This window comes from Apteryx mantelli, chromosome 2 (assembly GCF_036417845.1).
Source record: "Apteryx mantelli isolate bAptMan1 chromosome 2, bAptMan1.hap1, whole genome shotgun sequence".
NCBI lineage: Eukaryota > Metazoa > Chordata > Aves > Apterygiformes > Apterygidae > Apteryx > Apteryx mantelli.
In genome coordinates, this window is record NC_089979.1 from 126,951,641 (window position 1) to 126,967,290 (window position 15,650).

Here is a 15,650-nt window from a genome sequence, read left to right on the forward strand (position 1 = left end):
GTTTTTGTTTATTTATAGTACTTGACAATACATGTTCTCTAGTTCATCTTGTAAAGTAATGAAGCAAGTATTTACACCTGCAGTGTTAAGCCTCAGAGGGAAAAATACGTATAAACTTAAGCCATTCAAATAAATGTACAGATTGGTGAGATTCTACTATAATGACTAAATAATATCATTAATTTAACTTAGTCTAAAGCACTTACTTTGGTAGAGAAAGCCTAGCCCTTAACTTTGTATATGGTATACAAGTCTATACAGATGTGCAATAATCTCTTAACCCATTCACATAAAATCATATGTCCTTCTTGTTTAGTACATTAAATACTTTTAAAGGAGTGCTATACGGAAGACTGGGGTCTCCCACTTAAAATTACACAAGACTACAGGCAGAGGCTGTAGAAGTTTTGCTATGCACAAGCTTGTCAATAACCTTAATCCATTGACGTAACTTCTATGAGTGCAGGTGAGTTCTGTCTCCACCCCAGAGCATCCCCTTCACCAGCAGGACCACGCTTGATCTGGCATCAGACTACATCTTATCTGACCTCAGGACCAATCCCTTCTACAAAAGCCATAAAACTCTGTTCCTACCAACCTGCCCTTGTGGAAATCCTCAAAACACAAAAACTTCCCCTATCACACTATCAGTCCCCTAGATTTTCTAGTTCTCTGTGGAAATTTTGTATTCTTATAGAAAGACAAGGCAGAATCAAGCCCTTAAAGTGTACTCCACATACAGTGTTTCCTATTTATGTCTATAAAGTACCATGCATGTCTCATAAATATTTCTTAAAACAAAACCAGACACATAACCCATTGCTATGCACGCATCCAAGTATAAAAATCAAGACAGGCAAAGCTGGAAGGCAACTGAAATTACACCAAATTAAAGACTGCATAACCGAGACAAAATATTAGAATATCTGTCTAATAAAACATATATGCAGCATAATAAATACAGCTGCATAGTGCCCTCCAAGGGCAACAAAGCTGAAAGTCAAATAATAAAAATTAAGTAGTATACAAGAGAGCACGCACAGGAGGGATTTCAATCCTCTTTGTTCTTAGCCATGATACAATTTCACAGCCGCTCTCAAGATTCATCGTTGTGATATTTGGCATGCAAGAGCACAGAATGTAGTTCATTGGGGAATTACTGAGCCAGGATGCGCCAAACAAAATCTACCACAGAACGAGCCAGCTACTGCCACAGGATCCGAGGAACCTTGCCATTAAAATGTTTCTGATTTTTAAAGGAAATTCACAAAAACAGTTCACTGTCTTCAGAAATGTGAATTCTTGTAATATTAAACTAATCGATCCACAGTAAAGAAGCTGCTCCTATGCAGCTATTGTCTGAAGACATCAAGCAGAGGACTTCGCCTGCAGGAATTGCAACCTACATATACTTGGAATTCACCAACTATATCAATAGTATTATTTTTATGGTTTGCAAAATAGACCATACGCAGCTGCTGAGGATCGCTAAATTAGTTAATACACTGTTTCAAAAGGAAGAGTTATTTCTCCAGGGATCATGTGCCAAACAAAGGGGGAAGGGAATGGTGAACCACTGGTAGTTTATACAACAAAAGACATTTTTCAACTACACACAGCAATAATTATGAAAATCTTTCCTATCCTATAGTTTGAAACGTCTTACAGAAAAAAAACCTATTTCAGAGAAACAACAACAACAACAGGAGTGCTAAAGCCACTTTCGTAAGCTGAGAATTCAAATTAAACATGATCTGCATTGTAGTCACAAGATAAAAATGCATGCAATTTTTTTTTTCTAAACAAGGAAATAAAACCCCGCATTTATGCCATTTTTGATCTAATAATTTGAGTGTGTACATGAAGGAAAAACGGTCTTACTGAAATTAAAATTTTTAATTACAAAATATAAGACCAGAAAATTTATGCTAGAGTATGACTATGTTCAGGAAAGTCTTCAAAGCATGAAAATAAAAAAAAATTTGATACTATAATTTAATGATGACAGTACATCCTTAGATAATACTCTAGATTTAAAAGCAAAAGCACTTAAAGCATTATTAGAGCTGGAGATATTTGGAAAGTACATTTGCAAAAAATTCCAAGCACCATAAAAACAACTGTAATCAAAACAAATGCTACACTTTCACAGTACATAGATGAAATATATTAATTAGAAAAATAAACCACTGAGTTCAAAACTGCCTTTGAGCCACACATTTTCTGCAGACTTCTCCCTAGCCAAGAAATCTTACTTCCACATTGCAAAGTTTTGAAAACTCTGGATATTCCACATATTAGACTGGAGAGCACTTCTCCCCACCATCTATACAGAGACATATATTTATTAAGTGCTGACAGCTAACTTTCGCAAGACCCTTAGGGAGATCTGGTCTTTATTCTGTGAATTTACAAAAACTGGGCTGAAGGAGCCAGGAAACACAACTGTATTTTATTATTATTTAAATAATGAATTTGTGATAGCATTTCACTCTGAAGCGATTGTAAGCCTTGCAGGCAAATGTCTCTTTCCGTAAAGGTTTGAAAATTATTTTTAAGTAACAGCTGGTCTTGCCTATATGGCCTTAAATGAGCCATGTGGAGACAAACTTGTTTCAGTTTGGGTAAGAAAGATTAAAAAACATTAATTCTAGTTAATATCCATTTTGGTCCCTCTACACAGATGGGAAAAATAACATTAAATTACCATGCTTACATACAGTCAATACCAGACACCCAATAAAGCATAAACTCAAAGCCCTGCTCCTAACACGACCGATGCACACAGTTGCAGCAGAACAGCTAAGCTCAAGGCAGCCTGCAAAAAGGAGATTTACATTCATTTTTCCACTTTGCCACAGACTTCCTGTGTGACCTTGGACAAGTCACTTGTTTTTCCCCATTTTACAGATGGGTAGTTGCAGCACACAGAAATCATTTATTTCACAACCTCATAGTAATTAGCAGGCTTACGAACAGGAGATGCGCAGATATGGAGGTCAAATAAATGACATAAAGAGTATAAATGGTACTTAAAGCTTTAATCAACTCCTACCAAAGCTCTGAAAACCTGGCCATCGTGACAGAACCAAAGCTTTGGCACAAGATTCACAAGTGTTATCTACAAATGTAGCATCTGCAGACAGTCGTGGATGCAGACTTCCAAGACCCAGTGCAAAGACATGATATATGCTATCACAAACACCTACAGAAACCAAAAGTCCAAAGTCTCCAGATATCTTATTTAAATTATAACTCAAAAATTACGACTTTCTGTTATAATACAAAATAGGAAGAGAAATCATCAGGTACCATCTTAAGAGATTTGAAATACTTCAGATCTACACAGTTATTCTCCAGTTCATATTAACCACTAACCACCTTTTGAATTTGAAAGCCACATTTAACTTTCATAACAACATCAATATCAGAAACAAATCATCCTGCAGACAACAGAAAATTAAAGATGTCTAAAATGCTAGCCTACTGAAAAAAAAATGAAGAGAAGTAAGAACCATTCAAAATTAACAAAATGCTACACATATGCTACACTGGGACATTTACCAGGACAGCACTGTCTCCCTCAGGAACCCACAAATTTGTGAAATGTATTAAATATATACTGTTTAGAAAAAGTCTTCAAGTCCAAAATCTATTTCTTTAAAGGAAGGCCAAACATACACTGTATTTCCACGCAGATAACCTCTGTCTCTGTATAAATTGTACTATCCTGCATAGAATTAGAATCACAATCTAGGGAGGGAAACATTACGAGCAAAGGGATTACAGGAGATGATGAAGCAGTCCATGAGAGGCCAGGGCCAGGTGAGCATTTGGGGGACAGAAGCAAGCTATGGAAAACCAGAAGCAAGGAAACTACTGAGGGGAGAGGAAATTCTGGGATAAACTTTCCCTCATATTACCCACATATGTGTAAAACCCACACAGTGGCTCAATCACAGGGTGTTGAGTGTATTTTGGGTTTGGGGTTTTTTTTGGTTGTTTTTCTTAAACAGATGATCTGTGGGATACACACATGAAAATATGGTCATTGCAAGCTACAAAAATAAAAATGAAACTCATTTGTTTTTAAGTTATTTTAAATATCAAATGGTTTTCATTATTTGCAATTGCATCTTATATGTGATGTTTTACAAGAAGAAATATAAAACGGTTCTTACTAAAAATCATTTAGAACCTAAAGCTTTTTCTTTCAACATGCTCAGTTGCTCTGAGTGTGTTAAATACCTTGAACTCCCATTACTGCAGTAAGAGTGGAAGAAGAGCAGCACTTTGCAGTGAGGCCAAAAATTAAAGCATGACCAACTTTGAATTGCTATCAAACCCAGGGCATTGGATAAAACAACATGGGAAAATAAAAGAATGGCAGTGAGGGGTATAAGACCAAGCATCCAGTGGTGGGGGAAGGGGAGGGGAGTCCTACATTTCCAAAATAACACAGATTCTTTTTTGTTAAGATACAGTTTCAGAGGCACTTAAGTAATGCAGGATCCTATTCCATTTTCAAAAGTGGCTTTGAGACTTTTGGTCCCCTAAAGTTGATAGCAGAACAGATGTTACCTTGTGTCTTATATAGCTACCTGAATATGTGAGTTCTGAGATAAGTCTTGCAGGAGAGGGTGAGGTTCCTCTAAAAAGAAAGGAATCCCCCCTCTGCTTCCCACAGTAACACCTGAAAAAATGTGCAGAGGTGCAGGACAAAAGGCACAAAGACAGCAGAGATGGGGGGCTTGAGGTCAGAAGAAAGGTGAGGATAATCAAAGCACCAAAGAAGGAAATTGAAACTAAGTTCTGAAACTATGTTTTTAATACCTCATTCACAGCATGTTAATAATGTTCATATGGGGGGGGGGGAATAAAGGAAAGCAGTGACACTGCTAGCAGGTTTTCCCAGAACAAGTTTTGGCAACTTTAAACAACATGCAGCAACTAGAGTCTCTCAAATGCTTAATCTCCTCACACTCACAAATTGACTATTTCTATTTCTTCTACAAGAGGTGAACTTTCTCCGTAACTGTGATAGCTGAAACTCATCTCACTGTTGTGGCGATCAGCACCTGCCTACCCTTTTACAAACCAGCTGCTACAGAGGTAAACTCCCTGTGCTCCCCTGTGCAATTTGAATCTGGCTAGCCATAAGCAGAGCTGTTCTCCTTCACTCTCACCACTAATTTTAATAAAGTAAGATGACTTCCACCCCAAGATAAGCAAGACCAAAAACCCCTTTGATCACACACACACCAAGAAAAAAAAAAAAACCCTCTGTCCTTTTCTTCCTACTTATCAACATATCAACAGACAGTAAGAACTATGCCAGTTTCACAGTATTTTTTTTTAAGACTTGCCAACCTTCAATGTCATTCATTTGAAGGTTGGAAGGAATGCGGAATACCTGCAGTTACATTATGGGCAGAGATTAATGGTCACTACTTGTACTATGAACTAATTTTTACCATTAGAACTATCTATAAAGGCTGAAACAACACAAAGTTATTGTGTGTGCCTTGCAGTGCATTATCTTCAGTGGTCTATGTAATAAAAAAATCACAACCATATTTTGACAGGTAGTCTGCTAGCTCATTTTTACCCATGAGTGATGCCAATTCAGACAAGGACAAATTAGGGTTCCAATATTATTTACACAAACTTTCAGATGAAACCTGCGATCTGACATACTTACACACTACCACAACATTTGACAGATCTAAGTTCAAAATGCAATCCTAGCCCCTTGATCATCCAGACTGGGGTAACTACAAGTCGCACTTCCTTTCTGATCCATGTTTCTGTTTTTTTTTCCAATGAAAATCAGGGTATGGTGGGAGGAGGAGGGGAGAGCATCTGGACTTCATCCTGATCAGAGTCAGGATGCAGACAGGACAAACGTTTCCAACCCAAAAGCTGGAAGCTCCAGTGATACAAGGGTAGTCACTACTGTCACTAAAATAATATTGGCATAATTGAAGGTTTCAGAGCTCATTAGTTATCTTCCAAACAGCACAAAATCTTAGTATTATATATAAAAAAAAAAAAACACATTTTTGCCTAGCCAGTTACTAAAGCATTGTAATTCATTTAGATGAATACTTAAAACACATCCTAGAAAATACTTCTATGACATTGATTCACTATATAAATAAATCAAAAAAGCTTATCATACCCTAAGCCACTCTCCTTTCCCCTAAGCATCACCCACTGGTAACACTGTCAAAAGATCATAGCATTTGTTGAAGGGCCAGTGAGTTTTTTAATGAGTCTACTTAAGTGAGAATGTCTTTTTCAGCCTAGACTTCTATTATACTCACATGCCTCATCCCATTCCTAGTTTCATTAATTTTGATCCTTCAGATTGGTCCTGAAAGTGTGGCTCTGGACCTGTTAGGCTAACTCATGCCAATGTTTCCCTGCAGACTACCAGCAGCAAAAAGCTTCAGTAAAAAGGTTTATGTGCATTTGTGGGTGACAACTCAATACTAAAAAGATTGACTTAGGTATTTATAAACAGCATTTTCTTTTGATTGTTGCTGCTACCAACATCAAAAGGCCTCAAACCTAGTCCAGCCACAGCAAGAAGACAGGAACGGAGTCATGCTTTGGCAGCTACAGTGAACACAGACTAGATTGAAAGCAACCTTCTTGAATGAACAGGCACAAACGAAGATTTTACACAACTACTGTCTTCTCCCCAAATACAAAGAGGCTTGGGCCACCAGGCAATGAACCAAATCAACCTGCCAGATGCTTTAAACAAAAGGTACAAGTTTCTAAAACATACTTAAAAACAAGAGTCTCCATAAAAGGCAACAGAGTATCTCTGCTTCATCAGCTAACATGTGCTTCTGTAGGGCACCTGCTGAGTGATGAACTCACACTTCTCTTCCACTGTAAGTTACTGTTTAGAACAGAACTCTCTGAGCTAGAAAGCTCATAGCTTTTTACTGTTTTCTGCTTCTTTGGCAGGAGTCTTATTTATATAAGATTAGTGCAAGCAGTCAAGCATTAGATTTATAAACCAGAAAAAACAAACCAAGAGCAAGTTTTCACACTCTTCTTTACAGGACAGTTTCAGAAACATACACACAAGCAGTATGACAGATTCAAATGCTATTATTAAAAAACAAAATAAAAAACACCCAGAAAACTCGTATCAAAACACATAACATCTCTGCAGTCCTTTCCTCCCCCCCCCCCGCCGCCAACCCCTTGGAAACTAACATCATCCAAGCATTCACAAAAGTACTTTAAGCCATCTAAACAGTCATTCCTCTGCTCTATCCAGAACCTCTGCGGACAATAACAACTAACACGAAACACACATTAGCCCCTCACCTTCCCCCGCCCTCCCCAGGGGAGGAATCAATACAAACCTGCAGTTGGGAGGTGGATCTAAGGTGATGTCAGCCAATTCCTTCTGAATCCTGTGGCAACAAAAGCAAGAAAGAACAAAGGTAAGTCACTGTGTGGGATCGCAGTTAACGCGTACTCCTTACACACATACTGTCACCATGAGTTTGCAACACTGCATAATAGAAGAGCGCTCAGTTGTAGCCTCCCACCAGTCCAAACACACTGAACAGGACAGGCACCCTATTACAGTCAGAAAAGCAGACAGGCACTGTGCACTGAACCCAGACAGGTGCACTGCTGTACACTCCCATAAAGATGCCAGCCACACAGGTACAGTGGAAAAGACTGTCCTCTTTACTCTTGCCAACCTGCCTGTAAATGAGGGACATCCTCTGCAAATGTGATGCACAGGGCGCTAGGACGAAAGTGCAGTCTGAGAAGGAATTTTGTCTTGCTGGAATTGAGAGAAACATTCACTGCCAAATTGGCTTCCCCCCTCTCCATCACCATCCTGAGAAAAAACACCAGCCCCAGGGGAGTGAATAACTGAGCTATTCCCAAGGACACTTAAAAGAAGGTGAAAATCTGCATATTTCCAAGGCTGCCACATATTCCTGCCCTTCAATTCTCCCTTTTCCTCACCCCCAAAACACCAAACAACAACCATGTCCCTTCCCTCAGGACTTCAGCCACTCCTCTCTTCACCACGTTCAGACAACACCCTGCCCTCCCTCACCAGACTATTCTGGGCTTACATAGCACCACACTGCTCTTGCCACAGAACGCCCAACCAGCTATCATCCCCTTCCCTGGAGTCCCATTACTGTCACTCAGGCTTCCCCTCCAAATTTCCCCACCCAGCACTGAGTCTGGCTCCCTTCCCCTTTAAACTCAACCAGCATCTTCTGCCTCTCTTCTACTTGCCACATGCAACAAGAACCACCGTCTTTCTGTATTAGGCACTTCACAATCAGCAGGCTTTTAAAACTATCTTATTTTCAAAATAGCTAAGAGAACCACACGTAAACATCACTTGCCACTATCTATACAAGTCTCCCAAGGAAACGTGCTGAGTGGAGATCTGGAATAACCAAACTGCCTAAATTCTACAAAACCACAGCAAACTCTTAGTTGCAATGGCAGAGCATTTGCATAAAACCCCAGCCACTTTTGACATCTACAGATATAACCTTTCTGTGACGTTTGACAAAGCTTTTCAGTGAGATGGACTGTTATTCTTATTGAAGTACTGAAAGTTTGGTTAAGAACTTTATTTACCAGCTTAGCTTTCTGGAGCAGGATGGTGCTAAATTTAGGTGAAACAGAGTAAATGAAAAAGGGTAATGATGTTTTAACTGAACGACTCCAAGAGTCTGTCCAGGTGAAGAGAACTGACTGATGTAGCTGGAATTACTACCGTTCTATGCAGACATCTCCCCCCGATACAGACATTATTTTGGAAAGAAAGTATTTTTTTTTCCCCTCAAAAAACCCACTGTGCCTTTTAAGAAAAAAGTATTTTAGAATAGAATGTCCACAAGTGGACCTGCTGTGGATTATTTACTCTAGTCAATGTACAGCTATACAGAAAAAATTTAAAGTAAGTGTTGAGCAGACAGGAAAACAGTAATGTATTTGGTGGAAAAGATTTGGCACTATACTACACCACTTGTGCTCATATATGCTTTCTTTCATTAAGAGAACTCAAAATTCTTCACAGATGTTAATTAACCCTCAAAGTAGTCCTGTAAGTAAAAAGCCATTATATATCAACCCCTTTCTACAGAGGGGGAAACTGATATAGAAATTAAATGTTACTCAAGACCACTCAGCTTCCACTAGTAGAAAAGGAATTAAGCTCCCACACGCCATTCCTGAAACATCCCTATATCTGATGCTAATAAGGAAAATGGAAAAGACAGCAGAAATAATTGGGGGACAGAAAAAGTCTGGAGAAAAAGAAAGAAAAATATTTGGGGTGGAATGGAGGAAGAAGCAGGAAGAGAGATCATAGAGCAGTAATGTCGGGCAGACACTCCTTACTGCACAGAGATGCTGAAAAAAGTGAGACGATGGCAGCTTTGTGTGGAAAGGTTGAACACAAGTGCTAGAGATGAGGAATGGGAACAACAAGGGAGCAGCAGGAAAAAGGAGCAAAAGAAAATGAGGAAGGAGAAAAGATACAGTGAAGCAGTAAAAAAAACTAACTGCAGCCTCACCTCTTGGCACTGGTAGATAGCAGCTTAGAGTTTTTACTCATGCTGACTTTGCTCTCCTTCTTCTTAGGTGTGCTTGCCTCTTTCTCTGTCTGTTGGTTGGAGGATGAAGATGAGGAGGAGCTGGTGCTGGCCCTCGAATCGTCATCCGACATAGCGACCCCCCCACCACACACCCCAACCTGGAGAGGAGACACCATAGGGTGTGGGGAACAAACAGTGAACACAAACACACAGAGAAAGGCAGCTGACAATCTTGCTCTGTGTCTGGGTCATGCTCCTTCTAAAAGGTCCTCATGTCTCCCTCTCCTCTTCAGGCCCTACAGTTGGAGCAGGAGGAGCAGTTGGCTCCCCTGCACTAGTTACACTGAGGAGGAAGGGACTTTTAAAGCTTCTTCTCAGAAAGCAAGTGAGGAATGAGAGGAGAGGGACTGGACTGCAAGGATCAAGGAAGCTCAAAGCAATTCCTTCTAATCTTCCTCCAAACTGCATACACAAGAGGAGCCATCACCACCCACCACTATCCAGCCTAGGGGTGTAGGAAATAAAAACAGAGCAGCTTCGGTCTCTTGAGTTCCCTGGAAGCATGTGGGGGAGGGAGGAAGGGATAAGAGGACCACCACTGCCAGCACTAAAATGGAAGTGGGGCATCACTAGCTACAGGGGGAGACCCCGAAGGAGGATCTGTAACCTGTAGGGGAAGAAACCCATGCCTGCTGGATCCAGAGTTGGGAGCGTGTGTCGGGAGAGGGGGGAAGGCTGGGAGGAATAAAAGGGAACAGCTAAATAGGGGCTGGGGTATGCTGAGGAGACCCACTAAGGCCCACGGCACAGGGGGCCCGTCAGGAAACAGGGAAGGGAGCGGAGGGTCTGTGTTGGGGGTGGGGGGGAGAGACGAGAAGGGCCAGGGCCTACAAGGGGTGAGAGCTGAGGGCCTGGGGAGGCCCGGGGGAGGCAGGGGGCAGAGAAGGCAGCAGCGGGGCGGACAGCCGGGTGTGGAGGGCAGCTCGGTGCCCCCGGGGGGATAGGAAAGGAGGGCGAGCACGGCGGGCGGCAAAGGGCAGGTCCCTATCCGACAGGGGCACCAAGTCGCCGGGGAGGGGGGCAGGGAGCGTGCGCGGGCGGCGGCGGCGGGGGGGATCCGCGGCCAGGGCACCCCGGGCCGGGAGGGGGGGCCCGACACACGGCCGCTTCCCTGCCGGGGCGCCGGGCCCCGGGCTGCCGCCGCCGGCCGCCCCCCGCGGGGGGGAGCCGGGGCGGGAGACTGCGGCCGCGCTGCCCCCTCCCGCGGGCCCCGCAGGGCCGGGCAGCGCCGGGGCCGGGGGGGCAGCGGTACCTGACAGCCCGGGCAGGATCCCTCTGCCCGCCGCTCCGCCGCCTCGCTGCCCATCGCCGGGCCAGCGCCGGCCCTGCCCCTCGCCCCTGCCCCCAGGGGCCGGCCGGGGCGGCGGGAAGGGCAGCGGGGGGTCCCCCGTCCCCCTACCTCTCCCTTTGTGTCTGGCTGCTCCTCCTCGGTGCGGCTGGGCCTGGCCACTCGTGTCTCTCTCGCTGGGAGAGAAGCGGAAGTGCTGCAACAGCAACTATTAAACAGGCAATGGCTTCCCTAGCTGCTTTCCCCCCCCAACACCGAGCGGGGGCTCGGGGGCGGCGGGGGGGCGCGATCCGCCGCGGCCTGGGACCGAGCAGGGCCGGGGGGGCCGAGCGGCGCTGGGGCCCCGACTCCGGGGCTGCAGAGGGCCAGCAGCCGCAATCCCCCGTCCCCGTCCCTCCCCGCCGGGAAGGAAGGAAGGAAGAAAGGGGCAAGCGGAGGGGGACGTGAGTTTTTAATGGAGACCCTCTGGGAAGTAATCTGCGAAGGGGTGAGGGGGGGTGAGGAATACCCCCCCCCCGGCTCCGGTTTCTGCTTCGGGGCGAAAGCCCCAAAGGGACGAGCCCGAGGCAGGTGGCGGGGAGAGGGGACACGCTCCTGGTGCTGCTTTTTTAAGGCTGAGAGGCGATTATTAGGGTTGGGGGGGGGAGCTGTTTGGTTTCCCCTTATTCTTACAACTGTTTCAGCCCCAAAGCTTCTCCCTTTCCTCACCTGCTTTGTCCTTCCAGCAGCAGCAACTTCTCACCTGTCTCAGTTGGAAAGCAATAAAAAAAAAAAAGCCTAGCCCAAACCCCCCACGGCAAGCGAGCCCAAAAGGATCCCCCAGCAGCTTTCCCGTCTCTCACCTGTTCCAGCCCTAAAGCAGCAGCTGTTTTCTTGCCTTCCTTCTCCTGGATCAGCCCCGGATCAACAGCGGGAGCAGCCGCTTCCCGCTTGCCTTGGCCCGGAGTTCAGGATTCCATTGTCCCCCACACTGCACTTGGTGACATCACTGACACACAAAGAAGGGGCACTTCGTGATGTCATCAACGCGTGCTGGGAGAGAAAACAAAATCCTGGGCTCGGGGCTTGGCAGCCGCAGAAAGGAAAAGCTGCTCCGGTTTTCCCAAGGTAAAAGTATTAGGGAATTTTTTTTTTAAGTCCACTGATTGGGAGCCCGTTTGTATGACAGGCGCTGCATTCAGTGGACTGGAGTGCTATTGTACTGGATTTTCGAGGCTTTTTACTCTTCTCCCCCAAATCTTTGCTGTCGCTCGCACACTCTCTGCCCACCAAGCAGAAAGAAAAAAAAAAAAAAATTTGGCAAGAGTGACCCACCATACCTACCACATGTTCAGAAGAACAGTACACTCGGTCACCTCTCCCTGTAGTCCTTGTAGGTTGCCATAGCTCTTAATTGAAGTGCTGGACCTATTCCTGAAGGGACAATAGGAATGAGCATTCCTATTGACTTTACTGGGGATAAATTTGGCTCAGTGCCGTCAGTTTCCACAGCATATCAAGAGATCACATATCGAATTACTTGATATCTTTAGTGGCCGAAAATATAATGAACTATCACCACCGTGCATCATAATAATGAATAGGACTTCGCATTTTTCATCGTTCCTTCTGTTTGAGGACCTCGCAGTGATCTGCAGGCTTAAATGAGCAGTAATTTCGACAAAGCCCGGCCAGTGACATTACGACATGACGCCTTAGGAGTCGGAGGGGTTAAATTATATAACCGTAGCCTGTAGGAGCGGCAGGGGACGGAGGGACACGGCGGCCCCCCGCGGGGCACGGGGCGAGGGACACCTCTGCCTAGAGCCACCTCGCGGGGGAGGGAGGCGGGGGAGGGCGCCGGGCGCTGACTGCTTTTGAAAACCCAGGCTTCCTGTCTCGGGCTTTCACCACATGACCCCGGCGGGTGACACGGTGCTGCCCGGCCCGGGCACAGCGCTGCGCTCCCCAGCCCCGGGCCCCGCCAGGAGGGAGGCGCTGCGCCTTGCCCCTCGCGCCAAGATGGCCCCAGCGGGCGGCGGCGGTTGGCGGCGGTTGGCGGGGGGCGACGGTTGGGCGCCCCGGGGGGCTCCCGCCTGGCCTGTTGGAGCCCCCAACGCAAGCTGCCTCGCCTGGGCGCTGCGCTCAGCGCCCCCCCCCCCCGAGAGCCAGCCCTCACCCCGCGGCGTAACACAGAGTTGAAATGGGCGGCGTAGCTTCCCTGCAGGGGCTGCCCGAGGGCGCCGTGGTGGGGCACCTGCTGCTTTAGCGAGGCCGCAGGCTTGAACAGGGATGGAAACCTAAAGGCTGGCCTGGGTCGGAGACAGAATGGCTTCTTTTGGGGGCACTTTGGGGGATTTTCCTCAGGAAAAGGGGTGCTGGGCCAGCTGAAAGCACAGCTGTCTGGGGATGCCAAGCCCCTTGTCCTCGAGGCAGGGCTTCACAGGTTTGTAACTAACCACAAGGGTCAGGTCATAGCACTGATTTCTCACCATTGCAATCTGGTGATCCTAGGGCTAGAGGTGCCCCTGGAAGGGATGCCAGTGTGGGGACAATGTTTCCTTTTGTCACCCTTCCCTCCATTTCCTTGGTACACTGCATGTGCTGTTCCTCTCTCCTTTTTCTCTCTCTTTCTGCACCACTCAGCAGCACCTCATTTCACATGGGTTAGTCCCAAAGCTGCCTACACTCCCCACAGACTTGCTGCCCAGTCTCCCGTGTAGTTGAATAGCACAGGATATGAGAAGGATACACCAATGATACTGCAAGAGTCCTTTCTGACAAAAGAAGAAATTCCACTACAATTTCACATTTCCTGTTTGTTTGTTTATTTTTTGCTAACCCTCCTCTTCGGTCTTTGTTACCTGTGGTACCAGGTATTAGGCCTTGATGAATTGGTCTCTGGAAGCAGCTTGCTAGCAGAACCCACCTTTCTATTTTGAGCTATGGGAATAAAGCTTTTGAAGTCATGGTCATCCTCCCCCCCAATAACTTTGAAGCTTTGGCGTGTCTGCCATTAACAAAGGCTTCAAAGGCAAATAAATTTCATGAACACTGGCATTTAGATAAAGGAGGAAGATCTGGATCATTTAGTGCTCCCCACTGAAAGGGGTGCGTGGGGGGGAGAATTCAGCTACTTTATATCCAACAGCAATCAGCCGGTCTGTCAGCATTCTCCAAACTAGCCCACGAGGACAGTGGAGGATGGAGCTGGGAGTATAGTGGTACATGTCAAGCAGCAAATGCAGGAGACAAGAAGACACAAAGCAGGCGATCAGGTTTCACAAAGTTCACTGCTTATGGAACAACTTTGTAAAAACAGAAAATCTTCACTTTCACTAAAAACAAACCTCCATCCCTTTCCTGTCATCACAGGAAACATGCACCAAAGTCAAATGAGACAACAGATTAATAATGAAAGCCCTCCACTTCTGTAATAGAGGGTAGAGAATATGCAAAGATTGTTACAAAATCCCCCACACATTTTTTCCCTTCTTTATGTTAATAACCTTGGTAGGGGGTTATCCATAAACTAACTTTTTCTTGCAGCACACAATCCTGGGTAATCCTGTTCAAAGTAGTATGATGACCAGAAGCAGTGGTTAATTATTTTGAAGCCTACCCAGAAATGCATTCTCTGAAAGCACCTGCTAATGTCATCACTTGAGCAGCTGTTACAGTGGCAACTCCCCTTTTATGACTCACCTCATAGATGAGGCAATGTGCTGTTCTCCCATTCTAGCCATGTCTGACTCTGTAGCCATGGAGAGAAAAGTAGCTAAGAAGCCAACTTCTATGCCATCCACTGCCCAGGAGTGTTTTTGCAGCTTGCCTTGCTCCCACCCATGATTGTCCTCTCAGTCCTGCATGGACACTGAAGAACTGGAAAAGAGTCGAGGACATGGTCCTTACTCCAGAAAAAAGGAAGACTAGCTCCCCTAATCCAACCTCTTTCCATCTTGGGAATTTTGACAAAACGTCACTGATCTCCTGCTGCTTTTTTTTCTTCTTTTTTCGTAAAGTGTGTGTTCACTTTAGCAAGTGACCTTTCCTTCTCACCACTGCCCCCCCACCCTTTTTTTTTTCTTGGTCAAGTTCTGCAAAGGACTTGCAAAGGAAGACTGACCCAGATTGTTCAGTTTCTCTGTGCCCCAAATTTTTTTAATCCATGGCACTAGCTCAGTGTAGCAACTGAATAGGATTAGTCAGTTTTCCCTCTGGATTAAGTTTGGAGGAGTCTGCGAGACTAGATGACTAGAATCGAGTTGCCTTTGGGGTTTTGAGCTTAATTCATGGCAAAAGCTAGCCAATTCAAATCACACTGAGCCTGCTGTTAAAGGAGGGTGACTAGGATTAGTTCCTTTGTACTATCTCAGCTCCAGATACATTCTCAGCATTATTCCTGGCTGGTCTATTTGGGCCTGAGCCAAAGCCCCTTACATCTCTGTGAGCTTCTCCACCAGTTTCAGTGAGTTTTGCAGCAGGCCTTTTGTGGGGAGCAGAAAAGAAATGAATATCTGTTTGGGTCTTCTAAAGTCAGCTTGCTGCTAGTGTCATGCTTACAAGTGGCAGCAGGAAAGCCAGAAACATACTGATATCTCACGCAGACTTGTGATGACATACTTTGTCCTTTCTGTGTGACCCTATGATACGAGGTCAGGTAGTAAGGAAAAGTTATGACTAGCTCAGGACTTATGACACAACTATTTGAATAA

The 15,650-nt window shown here is 45.2% G+C and overlaps 1 protein-coding gene across 5 annotated transcripts in view; it reads right to left on the bottom strand.

Annotated features, from left to right (window-relative positions):
* Window positions 1–11,959, bottom strand: part of UBE2E1 (ubiquitin conjugating enzyme E2 E1) — a 50,820-nt gene extending 38,861 nt beyond the window's left edge. Inside the window, exons 1-4 of one of the 5 annotated variants that reach the window (XM_067291504.1) lie at window positions 11,799–11,959; window positions 11,068–11,152; window positions 9,588–9,766; window positions 7,389–7,439 (exon numbers count right to left, since the gene is read on the bottom strand). In XM_067291504.1, coding sequence (XP_067147605.1) covers window positions 7,389–7,439; window positions 9,588–9,739 — 203 coding nt within the window. In that variant the 5' untranslated portion in view covers window positions 9,740–9,766; window positions 11,068–11,152; window positions 11,799–11,959. Of the gene's footprint in view, window positions 1–7,388; window positions 7,440–9,587; window positions 9,767–10,920; window positions 10,990–11,067; window positions 11,165–11,798 lie in introns of those variants that run through there. The other 4 variants (XM_067291505.1, XM_013941438.2, XM_067291506.1 and 1 more) reach the window with 4 other exon arrangements.
* Window positions 11,960–15,650: the final 3,691 nt, after the last annotated feature.